Below are 14,229 nucleotides of genomic sequence, written 5' to 3' on the forward strand. Positions count from 1 at the left end.
CCAGGTGGGTGAGGTAATATCTTTTATTGGACCAACTTCTGTTGGTAAGAGAGGCAAGGTTTTGAGCTACACAGAGCTCTTCCTGAGGTCTGGGAAAGATACTCAGTGTCGTAGCTAAATAGAAGGTCAAACATAGTTTAGCATAAATAGTGAGCATGTATTCTAAGGGACCATTGGAGATGAAGTGGCCAGTTACACCACTCTAATCATAAGACAAAGAGTGGGTTACAGATTGTTGTAAGACCATGATTTTTAGTAACTAGCAAAGTTATGAACATAAGCTCTCTGGCTCGTTATTTGAAGGTGTTGTGCGGGTTTCCTTTGAGGATGAGGACTGAAAGGTCAGATACAGAGTGATTGCTTTGTGAAAAATGTTCACCAGTAGATGATATGGTGCTTTTGTCTTTGATCATTTTCCTGTGTGAGTTCATTCGAGAGCTTAGTGATGATCTGGTTTTACCCATAGTTGTTGGGGCATTTAGTGCACTGGATGAGGTATGCCGCATATAATAGGCATGCGTACGATCCCTGGATTGTGAAAGGCTGTGTTGTGGGGGTATTGATCATTGTAGCAGTAGAGGAATAGCTGCAGGTTTTGCATTTGTTGTTCTGGCAGGGTCAGGTGCCACTTTCAGTTGGCGTGTCCTGGTCTGTTTTTATATTAGTCCTGGTAGTGCTTTTATTTGAGTCCTAAAGAAGATGTCTGAGCTTCTGCACATTTATGGCTTCATTGTACACAATGGTATTTCCTTTATTGGTCATGGGGAAAACCAAACCATCAAACTAAAAATGTTGAATTTAAGAACAATTTTGTAGTGCACAGAATGGAAATCACTACTGAAACAAATCAGTTATCCAACATTAATCCTTAACATTGCATAATAGAATGTGTAGCTAATATTAATAGTTGTGTACAAAGACAATGCAGAAGTGAGGGTTTGTATTTACAATAATACATTTACACTTTGAGGAGCCAGAATTCATGAACAAAGCTAATCATTTATAAAATTAGTGGGTTCTAAAAATTTCAGTTTTTACATAATTTTTCTTTTGAGAATGTTTTAGTAGATGTTTTTTAAAAATTACTATTTCAGTAGAAAAGTGGTAGAATAGTTAGGTTGAGACTTAATTTAGGCAATAATACCACCAATGACAATTTGTATAAATTGGAGAATACAGAGGTTCCAGTGGGGTTTTTTTGCTCTGCTCCTCTCATTCCAGCTTTATTATTTTATGCTTACCAAAATAAAGGATTTCCCCTTAGTATTTCTTAATTGAGTAAAGGTTCTGTAAGTTGGGCACAGCCACTGAGGTATCATTTTGGAAGAGAAATGTTTTCATGCAGGAAAAAAAATATTAAAAGGACAATTTAGTACGTTGGATAGGAAGAGCTATCTTACCTGTTTTTTTCTTGCAACTTAGTTATTTCATTGGTTTGATCTGAAATCTGCCTTTCTAATTTGTTGGTTGAAAGAGAATGTTCCAGAAGCTGAAGTTCAAGTCTCGTTGTCTGATTTAATACCTAAATAAAATAAATAAATAAATCAACTTTGAAAACCCAGACTAAGTTTTTTTGGCTAGTTATAATTTAATCCGATTCTAGAGTCACTAGTTATCACATGTAGAAAATAAAATAAAAATATGTAGTTTGTCATATAATCTGAAAGATGTACGTATGCATGCATACGTATACTGATTTGGGCATGAATACATTAATTAGGAGTATAATGGAAAATGCTCAGAATTACTGTAGTTTTTTGTTCGACCACTAAACAAATGCATCATAATTTATATTTCCACTTATCTTTATCCTGAGGAATGTTTCAGTGGTGGTTTTCTAAGCCACATTTGTGATTGTGTTTCAAAATTACTTTGTCCATTAGCTTTCTAATGAGGTAGCTGAGAATCAGTATTTGAAATGTATTTACTCTTGGGGGGATTCTGCATGACTGCGTGCCCTCAGAAAATGCCCCTCTCTCGCCTCTTCCCCCCCCCCCTCGCAGATTTCCTGTGTTTCCCTGAAGAAAGCAGCTTGCATGGGGGGAGAGCGGGAGGCGACCCTGGTCACAGTTCGGGGGGGATTGCTCCCCTCCAAACAGAAGCGAGGCATGAGGGGGGGCACAGGGGTTACATGCCACTGCCACTCCTCATTCTGCAAACGCAGAGCTGCCCCGATGAAGGAGGCTGTGTCTGTGCTCCACTGGCTCTACAGCTGAACACCACCTCTTGGGTCCTAGTGCCGATCGTGCTCCCCTTCTGTGTGCTGGGAACCTTCCTATTTTCTATTCTGTGCAACAGTGAGTGCCTGTGGCAGAAGTGGGGAAATGAGAGAAGCGAGGTGGGGGGAAGAGACAGTGGGGAAGGAAGGGGAGGTGGAATAGGGAAGGGGGGAGGGAAATATGGGAGTGAGATGGAGAAGAAAAGGGGATATGGGGAACTGCGGGGGGAAGCGGGAGCCAGGCATGCCGCATCCCCTCGGCAGCAACTGGGGCTCCCCCGTTAAACAGGCCCATCAAACCCTCACCGTGACAAACCCTACCCCCTACTCCTGGACCCCTCTGACGAGCCCCACCCCCCAACCAGCTGCACTTGGACCCCCACCCCATCAAGCCCCACTCCCCCACCACTCAGACCCCACACCCAGTCCCCCCCGCAGAGTCCCAACCACCTTCACCTAGATCCCCTGCAGAATTTTTAGGTGCAGATTTTTAAATTTTTTGGCGCAGAATTCCCTCGGGAATATTTATTGTATTTGCTCTTTAAGAATAATTTCCGATGTAAGATTCTTCCCATTCTGATGTGAATATATAAAGCATTTTCTTTTAATATGACTGGGTGAAATCCTGGCCATGCTGAAGTCGTTGGGAATATTGCCTTTGACTTCAATGGGACCAGAAAGTCACGGGTGTCTAGAAGTGAAAAACATAATTTGGATTGAACTGTTTACCATGTGACCAAATTTTTAAGAGACTCATTCCATGGTTTCAGTTTTAGTAAATTATTTCCTTATCTAAGTTCCTTTTTATTCAGTAATACATCTACTACTGAAAAAAACAATAGTATTGTGATGTGGCGTGGAAGATTGGTTTTGCTTTGTTACGTTACATTCTTGTGTGTTCTCTAGACAATGTCAGTTTTCTGTTTTAGAATAGCTTTTTTTAGTTCATCAGAATTTGGCTTTAGTTGACAGGAAGAATTGATTACTCACATCCTTCATGTTAAACAGTCATTCAGGACATGATTTCACACTTAAGTGTAATTGAGAATTATTGCCAAAGAATGAGTGTCCTTGAGAGAGCAATTGTTTGGTTAATCTCCATCTGTTATTAATTAAGCTTTTAACCTACTCAACAGTAATTTCAGAGAGAGAGAAAGAAAGTTGTAGTGACAGTCTTTTTCCTAGCTGGGTAATTTCTGTGAAGACTTTACTGTGAGTGAATACAAATATTTTCTCAGCAAGTGAAAAAACATGGGGATCCTTGAAAAATGGTGGTTCTTAGTGATAAAGCCATAAAGATGTATTTAACTTGTTTCTGAATGGAGCCATCAGTTTACCATACAGACTCAAACAAATATATATTGTAGGTGACAAATTACCTCTTCCAAGTAACCAGATAATATCTATAAATAGCAGTATGTGCTGTGAATATTTCTTAGTTAATATTTGTACAGTACTTTGAACATATGAAGCATAACATAAATGCTAAATACTTTATTTCTGTAGAAGATATTTACATATCTGAATTTGCTTACCGTGTTAAAAGAAGTTACAAAATACACAATGCCATTTTACTTCAATCCAGGATTTATCCTTATATATCTTAGCTCTGGTCTACACTACAGGGTTAGGTCGAATTTAGCCGCATTAGGTCGATTTTATAATGAATGCGTCTACACAAGCAACCCTGTTCCGTCAACCTAAAGGGCTCTTAAAATCGACTTCTGTATTTCTCCCTGGCGAGGGGAGTAGCACTAAAATCGACCTTGCTGGGTCGAATTTGGGGTAGTGCGGATGCAAATCAACGTTATTGGGCTCCGGGAGCTATCCCAGAGTGCTCTAATGTGACCCCTCTGGACAGCACTTTCAGCTCTGATGCACTAGCCCAGGTACACAGGAAAAGCCCTGGGAACTTTTGAATTTCATTTCCTGTTTGGTTTCAGAGTAGCAGCCGTGTTAGTCTGTATTCGCAAAAAGAAAAGGAGTACTAAGTGAGCTCTAGCTCATGAAAGCTTATGCTCAAATAAATTGGTTAGTCTCTAAGGTGCCACAAAAACTTATTTCCTGTTTGGTGGGTGTGGCAAGCTCAGCAGCACAGGTGAACATGCAGTCCCCCTATAATCGCAAATGAGCTCCAGCATGGAGCGAACAGGAGACACTGGATCTGATGCTGTATGGGGAGAAGAATCTGTGTAGGCTGAATTCCGATCAAAAAGAAGAAATGCTAATATATATGCCAAAATGGCACAGGGCGTGATGGACAGAGGTTACAACAGGGACACAGCAGTGCTGCATGAAAGTCAAGAAGCTCAGGCAAGCCTACCAAAAGACAAAGGAGACAAATAGTCACTCTGGGTCAGAGCCCCATACATGCCAATTCTATGATCAGCTGCATGGCATTCTGGGGGGGGGACCCTACCACTACCCCACCACTGTCCGTGGACACCTGCAAGGGGGGAGTCTCACACAACCGGGAGAAGGATTTTGTGGATGAAGAAGAGAAGGAGGAGTAGTAGGAGGAGAATGTACAGCAGGCAAGTGGTGAATCCGTTCTCCCCAGCAGCCAGGACCTTTTCATCACCCTGAAGCCAATACCCTCCCCAAGGCGGGCTCCCCGACCCTGAAGGCGGAGAAGGCAACTCTGGTGAGTGTACATTTGTAACTACAGTACAGGGTTTAAAAGCAATTGTGTTTAATGTTTGATTTGCCCTGAAGAATTGGGATGCATTCACAGCCAGTACAACAACTGGAAAATTCTGTTAACGTGTCTGGGGATGGAGCGGGAATCCTCCAGGGACATCTCCAGGAAGCTCTCCTGGAGGTACTCTGAAAGCCTTTGCTGAAGGTTTCTGGGGAGGGCTGCCTTATTTCATCCTCCATGGTAGGACACTTTACCACGCCAAGCCAGTAGCAAGTAGTCTGGAATCATTGCAGCACAAAGTGTGGCAGCGAATGGTCCTGGGTTTTGGTGGCATTCAAGCAAGATTCAGTCTTTATCTTTCTGTGTTAGCCTCAGGAGAGTGATATCATTCATGGTCACCTGGTTGAAATAGGGAAATTTTTGTAAGGGAACAGTAAAAGGAGTCCAGGAGAGCTGGCTGTATTTCAAGGAATCCCTGTGGAGGTTACAGGGACAAACCATCCCGATGTGTCGAAAGAATAGTAAATATGGCAGGCGACCAGCTTGGCTTAACAGTGAAATCCTAGCGGATCTTAAACATAAAAAAGATGCTTACAAGAAGTGGAAGGTTGGACATATGACCAGGGAAGAGTATAAAAATATTGCTCGGGCATGTAGGAATGAAATCAGGTGGGCCAAATTGCACCTGGAGCTGCAGCTAGCGAGAGATGTCAAGAGTAACAAGAAGGGTTTCTTCAGGTATGTTGGCAACAAGAAGAAAGCCAAGGAAAGTGTGGGCCCCTTACTGAATGAGGGAGGCAACCTAGTGACAGAGGATGTGGAAAAAGCTAATGTACTCAATGCTTTTTTTGCCTCTGTCTTCACGAACAAGGTCAGCTCCCAGACTGCTGCGCTGGGCATCACAACATGGGGAATAGATGGCCAGCCCTCTGTGGAGAAAGAGGTGGTTAGGGACTATTTAGAAAAGCTGGACGTGCACAAGTCCATGGGGCCGGACGAGTTGCATCCGAGAGTGCTGAAGGAATTGGCGGCTGTGATTGCAGAGCCATTGGCCATTATCTTTGAAAACTCGTGGCGAACGGGGAAAGTCCCAGATGACTGGAAAAAGGCTAATGTAGTGCCAATCTTTAAAAAAGGGAAGAAGGAGGATCCTGGGAACTATAGGCCAGTCAGCCTCACCTCAGTCCCCGGAAAAATCATGGAGCAGGTCTTCAAAGAATCAATCCTGAAGCACTTACATGAGAGGAAAGTGATCAGGAACAGTCAGCATGGATTCACCAAGGGAAGGTCATGCCTGACTAATCTAATCGCCTTCTATGATGAGATTACTGGTTCTGTGGATGAAGGGAAAGCAGTGGATGTATTGTTTCTTGACTTTAGCAAAGCTTTTGACACGGTCTCCCACAGTATTCTTATCAGCAAGTTAAAGTAGTATGGGCTGGATGAATGCACTATAAGGTGGGTAGAAAGTTGGCTAGATTGTCAGGCTCAACGGGTAGTGATCAATGGCTCCATGTCTAGTTGGCAGCCGGTGTCAAGTGGAGTGCCCCAAAGGTCGGTCCTGGGGCCGGTTTTATTCAATATCTTCATAAATGATCTGGAGGATGGTGTGGATTGCACTCTCAGCAAATTCGCGGATGATACTAAACTGGGAGGAGTGGTAGAAACGCTGGAGGGCAGGGATAGGATACAGAGGGACCTAGACAAATTGGAGGATTGGGCCAAAAGAAATCTGATGAGGTTCAACAAGGATAAGTGCAGGGTCCTGCACTTAGGACGGAAGAACCCAATGCACAGCTACAGACTAGGGACCGAATGGCTAGGCAGCAGTTCTGCGGAAAAGGACCAAGGGGTGACAGTGGACGAGAAGCTGGATATGAGTCAGCAGTGTGCCCTTGTTGCCAAGAAGGCCAATGGCATTTTGGGATGTATAAGTAGGGGCATAGCAAGCAGATCGAGGGATGTGATTGTCCCCCTCTATTCGACATTGGTGAGGCCTCATCTGGAGTACTGTGTCCAGTTTTGGGCCCCACACTACAAGAAGGATGTGGATAAATTGGAGAGAGTCCAGCGAAGGGCAACAAAAATGATTAGGGGTCTGGAACACATGAGTTATGAGGAGAGGCTGAGGGCACTGGGATTGTTTAGTCTGCAGAAGAGAAGAATGAGGAGGGATTTGATAGCTGCTTTCAACTACCTGAGAGGTGGTTCCAGAGAGGATGGTTCTAGACTATTCTCAGTGGTGGAAGAGGACAGGACAAGGAGTAATGGTCTCAAGTTGCAGTCGGGGAGGTTTAGGTTGGATATTAGGAAAAACTTTTTCACTACGAGGGTGGTGAAACACTGGAATGCGTTACCTAGGGAGGTGGTGGAATCTCCTTCCTTAGAAGTTTTTAAGGTCAGGCTTAACAAAGCCCTGGCTGGGATGATTTAATTGGGGATTGGTCCTGCTTTGAGCAGGGGGTTGGACTAGATGACCTCCTGAGGTCCCTTCCAACCCTGATATTCTATGATTCTATGACCTCGTTCATGCTGGGCTGTTTGCACTTGGCTAAAAGGGATCATCCCATAGCCATGCGGCAGGGGGAGAGGTGAAGGGATCATCCCAAATATCCACGCAGAAGGGTGGGGGCAGGTGTGTGCTGCACATCCTGAAAACCACAGCCCCTCCTTTTAAATGGCAAACCCAACCAGCATTGTTTGCTATGGGAAAGGAGGACGCTGCAGTTTGAAAACATTCCCACATGTTACGAAGGCATTGGAAGCCAAACCCGTGTACCCTTTGGCTTACCATGGCTGCCTGGAAATTGAATTCTGTTGCCCAGCCGTGTGTGATGTGTCACCATACCGGCAGGTGCTCAATATAAAAGGCAAAATGAGACCTTGTACCTAAAGCACATGTGCTATCTGCTGTGAATTGCTTGATTCACTGTGAAAGACTCTCCCTTTTATTCTCAGAAATGTATCATCTTAAATTTTACTCTCCCTTTTTATCCGCCTGCAGCTGCAAATGTTTCTATGCTCCTACTATCATCTCCGTCCCTGAGGTTATCACAGATCAGAAGGCGAAAAATATGCACTTGCAATTACATGTTTTCCAAGCTCATACAGTCCTCCCGCACTGATAGGGTACAGCTGAACGCATGGAGGCATTCAGTGGCAGAGACCAGGAAAGCAGTAAGTGAGCATGATGAGAAGAGGCAGGATGCAATGCTGAGGCTAATGGGGGAGCAAACGGATATGCTTAGGCATCTGGTGGAGCTGCAGGAAAGCCAAGAAGCGCACAGACCGCCACTGCATCCACTGTACAACTGCCTGCCCTCCTCCCCAAGTTCCATATCCTCCTCACCCAGACACCCAAGAACGCAGGCGGGTGGGGGAGGAGGGAAAGCGGGGAGGCTCCGGGCACCCAGCCACTCCACTCCAGAGGATGGCCCAAGCAACAGAAGGCTGTCATTCAAACAGTTTTGATTTGTAATGTGGCTACAATAAGCAATGTGTTCTTGTCCTTCCCTCCTCCCCCTCCCCACCCGGGCTACCTTATCAGTTATCTCCCTTTTTTTTAATTAATAAAGAAAGAATGCAAGGTTTCAAAACAATAGTGACTTTATTTTCATTGCCAGCTGTGATCGAAGGGGGGAGGGTGGTGGCTTACATGAAATTAAAATCAACAAAGGGGGTGGGTTTGCATCAAGGAGAAACACACATACAATTGTCAAACCGAAGCCTGGCCAGTCATGAAACTGGTTTTCAAAGCCTCTTTGATGCGCAGTGCGCCTACCTGTGTTCTTCTAATCACCCTGGTGTCTGGCTGTTCAAAATTGGCAGCCAGGCGATTTGCCTCAATCTCCCCCTTACTCTCACAGATATTATGGAGCACACAGCGAGCAGTAATAACAATGGGAATATTGGTTGCACTGAGGTCTAACCTAGTCAGCAAACAGCACCAGAGAGCTTTTAAACGTCCAAAGGCACATTTTACCATCATTCTGCACTTGCTCAGCCTATAGTTGAACTTCTCCTTACTACTGTCCAGCCTGCCTGTGTATGGCTTCATGAGCCATAGGAACAAGGGGTAGGCTGGGTCTCCAAGGATAACTATTGGCATTTCAACATCCCCAATGATAATTTTCTGGTCTGGGAAGCAAGTCTCTTCTTGCAGCTGCTCAAACAGCACGGAGTTCCTAAAGATGCGAGTGTCATGCACCTTTCCCAGCCATCCCACGTTGATGTCAGTGAAAAAGTCCCTTGTGATCCACTAGTGCTTGCAGCACCATTGAGAAGTACCCCTTGTAGTTTATGTACTGGTTGACAAGGTGATCCGTTGTCAAGATAGGGATATGCGTTCCGTCTATTGCCCCACCTCAGTTAGGGAAACCCATCCACTATGACTTGCACATTTCCCAGAGTCACTAACCTTGATAGCAGAACGTCAGTGATTGCATTGGCTACTTGAATCACAGCAGTCCCTACAGTAGATTTGCCCACTCCAAATTGATTCCCGACAGACCAGTAGCAGTCAGGTGTTGCAAGCTTCTACACTGCTATCACCACTCGCTTCTCAACTGTCAGGGCAGCTCTCATCTTGGTATTCTTGTGCTTCAGGGCCAGGGAAAGCAATTCACAGAGTTCCAGGAAAGTGGTCTTACGCATGCGAAAGTTTCACAGCCACTGGGAATCATCCCATACCCGCAAGATTATGTGGTCCCACCAGTCTGTGCCTGTTTGCCAGGCCCAGAATCGGCATTCCACTGTATCAACCAGCCTTACTGCAGCCATGATGTCTCAATTGCCATGTCCTGTGCTTTCAGGAATGTCTGTGTCCATGACCTCCTCACATGTCCTCATGCTGCCGTCTCTTAGCCAGGTTCCGCACATACTGCAGTATAGTGCACGAGGTGTTTACAATGCTCAGAACAGCAGTGGTGAGCTGAGCGGGCTCCATGCTTGCCGTGCTATGGCGTCTACACGTGTAACCCAGGAAAAAAGGTGCCAAATGATTGTCTGCCATTGCTTTCATGGAGGGAGGGGAGACTGACGACATGTACCCAACACCACCCGCGACAATGTTTTTGCCCCATCAGGCATTGGGAGCTTAACCCAGTATTCCAATGGGCAGAGGAGACTGCGGGAACTGAGGGATAGCTTCCCACAGTGCAATACTCCGTGAGTCAATGCTAGCCGTGGTAGTGAGGACGCACTCTGACGACTTAATGTGCTTAGTGGGGACATACACAATCGACTGTTTAAAATCGCTTTCTAAAGATCGACTTCTATAAAATTGACCTAATTTCATAGTGTAGACATACCCTTACTCTGCAATTTAGAACTGTTTGTTTGCTGAGGCATTTAGAAAAAATCAGTTTTTGATGATTTGTCTGCTAGCAGACTTTTCAATTAGAGCAATAATTAATGATACACCTTTAAATTCATTCATTTTGAAAACTGTGTGTCACTTATTGTGTGGTAATAATTGTTAAATTGTTTTTTTTGTTTGTTTTTTTAACTACAGCAATAAGATAAAAGAAGGTATGTGGTTATTCAGTAGTGACCATACTTGTGGATGCAATTGTCTTGAGCCTTAAACCAGTGCTGGAACTCTGTAAAGTTTTTCCACTTTTAGTATGGGAACTTCTCAGTTTCTTTTAAAGACCCACACTTGAATTGGGACTTCACACTGAAGTCAACTAGAAAAAAAATTGCCCTTTACTTTTTCTAGTAGCTTCCTCTAATTCCTCAGCCTTTCTTCCATGAATTTAATCTTCTTGTGGTTCATCCCACAGTGAAATCATAAAAATGTACTTATGACATTAGTGTCTTATGGTGGAAATGACTCTGATTATCCTAGATTCATTATGATATCATAACAGTGTTCACAAGGAGAGAATAAGCTATCATGGAGGACACTTATTGATTAGGAAAAAATAAAATAAAGAGCAGAAATAAGAATAATTTTTATTTTTACAGTACTCTGAAGCCTAGAAAGTCATTTAGCAGATCAGAAGCATAGTCCCTGTCCCAAAGAAAATAAAACTCCAGGTTAGCTGTGACTTGACAAATTGGACGTGAATAATCAGGAAGGGGAAGTAGTATGGGTTACAGCAGATCATATGATTATTCAATTTAGGCTGGGGCAGATCTTGGAGGTTTTAAATGTATTATTTATTAAAGAAATATGCAACTAACATTTTAAAATTTCCCTGTTATGACAATCCCTTGTATGGGTTGCTCCAAAGACCACTAAAGTCAATGAAAATCTGAAATGTATTACTTACTTGAGCTTCAACATCTGTCAACTTGCGGGTCTGTTCAGCTGTTTGATTCAGTAGGTTTGTGCCTATTTCAATCATTACTGCAGTCTGATTCTGCACTGCATTTTGCTGGATCTCTACCATTTCTTTCTTCATATTGTCTTGGATATAATTCTCAAGCTACAAGAGGAAAAGAAAGATAATTGCTTTCTTTACATTTTTGTTTAAGAATACAGTCAACATGCAGATTAGCTCCACCAGAAGGAGCAACAGCAGGAGTGCGTGCCGAGTTAAAGATCTTGTGGCCACCAGAGTTAATCACTATTACGTAGAACTATTCTGGGCAGGTGTAGAAATAGAATCATAGAATATCAGGATTGGAAGAGACCTCAGGAGGTCATCTAGTCCAACCCCCTGCTCAAAGCAGGACAAATCCCCAGTTTTTGCCCCAGATCCCTAAATGGCCCCCTCAAGGATTGAACTCACAACCCTGCGTTTAGCAGGCCAATGCTCAAACCACTAAGCTATCCTTCCCCCCTCAAATGCTCAGAACAGCAGCGGTGAGCTGCTATATTACAACTATATTTGTCACCCTAAGGAATCAATGAGATTCCTTTTATAATCCAACACATTTTGAAAGGTTCATTCTTTAGTCTGAAGCTGCCAGGCTGTGCCTATATCTTGTTTTATTCAAAACCATTCACAAAACCAAATCCATAGAGTCTGAGATGAAGGATCAAAATGGACTCTTTAAAATCATTTTATGGATTTCAGTACTATGGGAGTTTTTTTTAAAAAAAGGTATTCTTTCAAAATCTCAGGATTTTAGAGCTTATATGAGTAAAATAAATAAAAACTTTCTGTTTGAGGATCTGAGAGGTTTTGGTCTCTATGATGAAACCTGTTAAAGAAAGAAAAGGAAGCTGGCATCTCCGAATTACATTTCAGAATTTCTGAAGGTCTACAGGCTTATAAAGCATCGAGGCCTTTCAGAAGAATTAAGAATAAAAGAAAGAAACCCCTGTTTGCTGAAGGGCCAGGTGTTTTCCCAGTGCTTTGGAATTAGAATAGAGCATCTCTCTCAAAACCCAACATCTTTATGGGGTTAAATATAGCGCACAAACCCCCTTTTCTCTTTTTACTGCTGCTTGAAGAGAAAAAGTCTCTAACCATAGTCAATACATGAGACTTTAGTGAGTTTTAACTTTATGGGAATTCTGCATCTTCGTTATTACATTAAGATTTTTGGGGGGGAAATGTTCAAACTCCAGCTGCAAAATTTTTTAAATTACCTGTTTTTTTATATTTGTTTTAATTCAGAAACTGATTTACCTGTAAATTCCCAGAAAATCTGTGTACTCGAAAGTGCTGTAATTTTGGAGAGAATACACAGTATTTGTCCTGCATAGTAAAGTGGTTACATTCCTGTTTTTAAATGCAAAATTCAATTCAGCCTTAAAAAGAAGCACAGCTCACAGAACCACATAATAAACAGACTTCAAAGGTTCTGTTTTGAAGGATCGGGGAAAGGAGGTAGATTTCTGATAGAATTTGAAAGAAGGCACAATATGACAATATTCTAACTGCACCATGCAGTGATATTCTCCAAGGTTTTTTTGTCATGGAAGTTGGTACTGGATGAAATTTTTGTGTAAAAACCATATGTTTAATACATGTTAATGACACCTAATTAAAGAAAGTAACCCTGAGTGAATTCACAGAAAAGTAACCCTTTTAACACAGGTTTTGATCCCAAAGCTTTTAGAAGGAGTTAAAAAAAATACTTTAAAAATTAGTTTATTTCATAGTATAACGATGATAAAACATTTTTAGACACACATATAAAGCATGTGTCTGTTAATAGAAAATTATCTTTCAGCTGTTGGTTTGAGTATATTATTAATCACTTGCAGAAAGAATTGACTTGCCAATTCTTAGTTAAATGAAGAATCTTTGTGATCCATATTGTTTAGTTTGTGTTCATCTTACAGAACAACTTTGCTAATAGACTAACAAATGATTTGTGCTTTTCTGGAGACATTTTATTTTGTACTTTATCCATTTAAAATTATAAATGAGATTTTGGTTTTGTCGTCTTGAATGTTAAATGGTTTATCTAAACAAACTAAACATTCGTGTTCTTGGCAGCAATAATTCTTTTATTAATACACACATTAAAATCCCTACTTTGCCAAATGTCAACCCGCATGAATGGCACGAATAAGCATATAGTACATGATGCAGATCTCAGTCTCAAAGATCCCTGGGTGGAGTGAACAATCAAACATTTTAATCAAAGTAGGCTCATCCTGCTAACAGCCACATTTATGCCCCAGACAATGACAGAGATGTGCCATGAACCATGAGTCCCTAACCCACCCTTGTAACCCAACTAATGAAGCCTTGCCATAGTAAAAGGACTTGACGATGAAATTAACTAAAAACTAAAACAAAAGGGAAACAGATTAGCTCATTTATTGTGGGTGGATGTAAAGTATCATCAGAATATAATTAGTGAATTTAAATTAAACTCATTTTTATTAATATAACATTATTAATTATGAGTATTAATCTAATTTATAACACAGTTAACAACATCTGTATTTTAACATCTAATTTTAAGATGTTAGCATCTCTAAGGAGGGAGTGAAAATAATAGTAGGTGGAAATAAGTTATTCTGGTAACTATGATTAAAGCATGATGCTAACAAATTGGTTGAAGTAACTGATATCTGCTATTGAAATGAGCATGATCTTTTATTTAGTTTTCAGTCCAGAAAACATAAATCTAATACAAATTACCTCTCAGCAGGATGAGATGGGAGGAGAGAAGAGAACTCACAGCAATTACTAGTAACTGCTTGCTTATTCCCTTATAGCATTCTGATACTACTGTGCATGCAGTGTGATTATAATCTCGGACTACACTGAGGATTTCAGGGAAATCTCTCACAGATACTTTAGCACTGGCACAACTCCTCTGGTACTAGCAACAATGGTAAAAATGCCTCCAGCTGAACTACACTAGTGCCTCTACCATTGTTAACCTTGTGGGATCTGCATTTCTATTTGTGAAATGGTACACAATTTCCGTGAAATCCTCAATATAGACTTTGTCT

The 14,229-nt window shown here is 42.0% G+C and overlaps 2 protein-coding genes across 6 annotated transcripts in view; one reads left to right on the top strand and one right to left on the bottom strand.

The window, feature by feature from the left end:
• MCPH1 (microcephalin 1) overlaps positions 1–14,229 on the top strand; it is a 231,812-nt gene that overhangs the window by 144,559 nt on the left and 73,024 nt on the right. Inside the window, exon 14 of one of the 4 annotated variants that reach the window (XM_073336223.2) lies at positions 7,864–8,822. The exons of the other annotated variants lie outside the window; for them this stretch is intronic. Within the exon in view, the coding sequence (XP_073192324.1) occupies positions 7,864–7,905 (42 nt within the window). The 3' untranslated portion in view covers positions 7,906–8,822. Of the gene's footprint in view, positions 1–7,863; positions 8,823–14,229 lie in introns of those variants that run through there. 4 annotated transcript variants of the gene reach the window in all.
• The window catches only part of ANGPT2 (angiopoietin 2), a 71,217-nt gene that overhangs the window by 37,812 nt on the left and 19,176 nt on the right, over positions 1–14,229 (bottom strand). For both annotated transcript variants that reach the window (XM_073336234.2, XM_073336233.2), the window contains exons 2-3: positions 11,135–11,290; positions 1,401–1,522 (exon numbers count right to left, since the gene is read on the bottom strand). In XM_073336234.2, the coding sequence (XP_073192335.1) occupies positions 1,401–1,522; positions 11,135–11,290 (278 nt within the window). The remainder of the gene's footprint in view (positions 1–1,400; positions 1,523–11,134; positions 11,291–14,229) is intronic.

The sequence above is a fragment of the Lepidochelys kempii genome, chromosome 3 (assembly GCF_965140285.1).
Source record: "Lepidochelys kempii isolate rLepKem1 chromosome 3, rLepKem1.hap1, whole genome shotgun sequence".
Classification (NCBI taxonomy): domain Eukaryota; kingdom Metazoa; phylum Chordata; order Testudines; family Cheloniidae; genus Lepidochelys; species Lepidochelys kempii.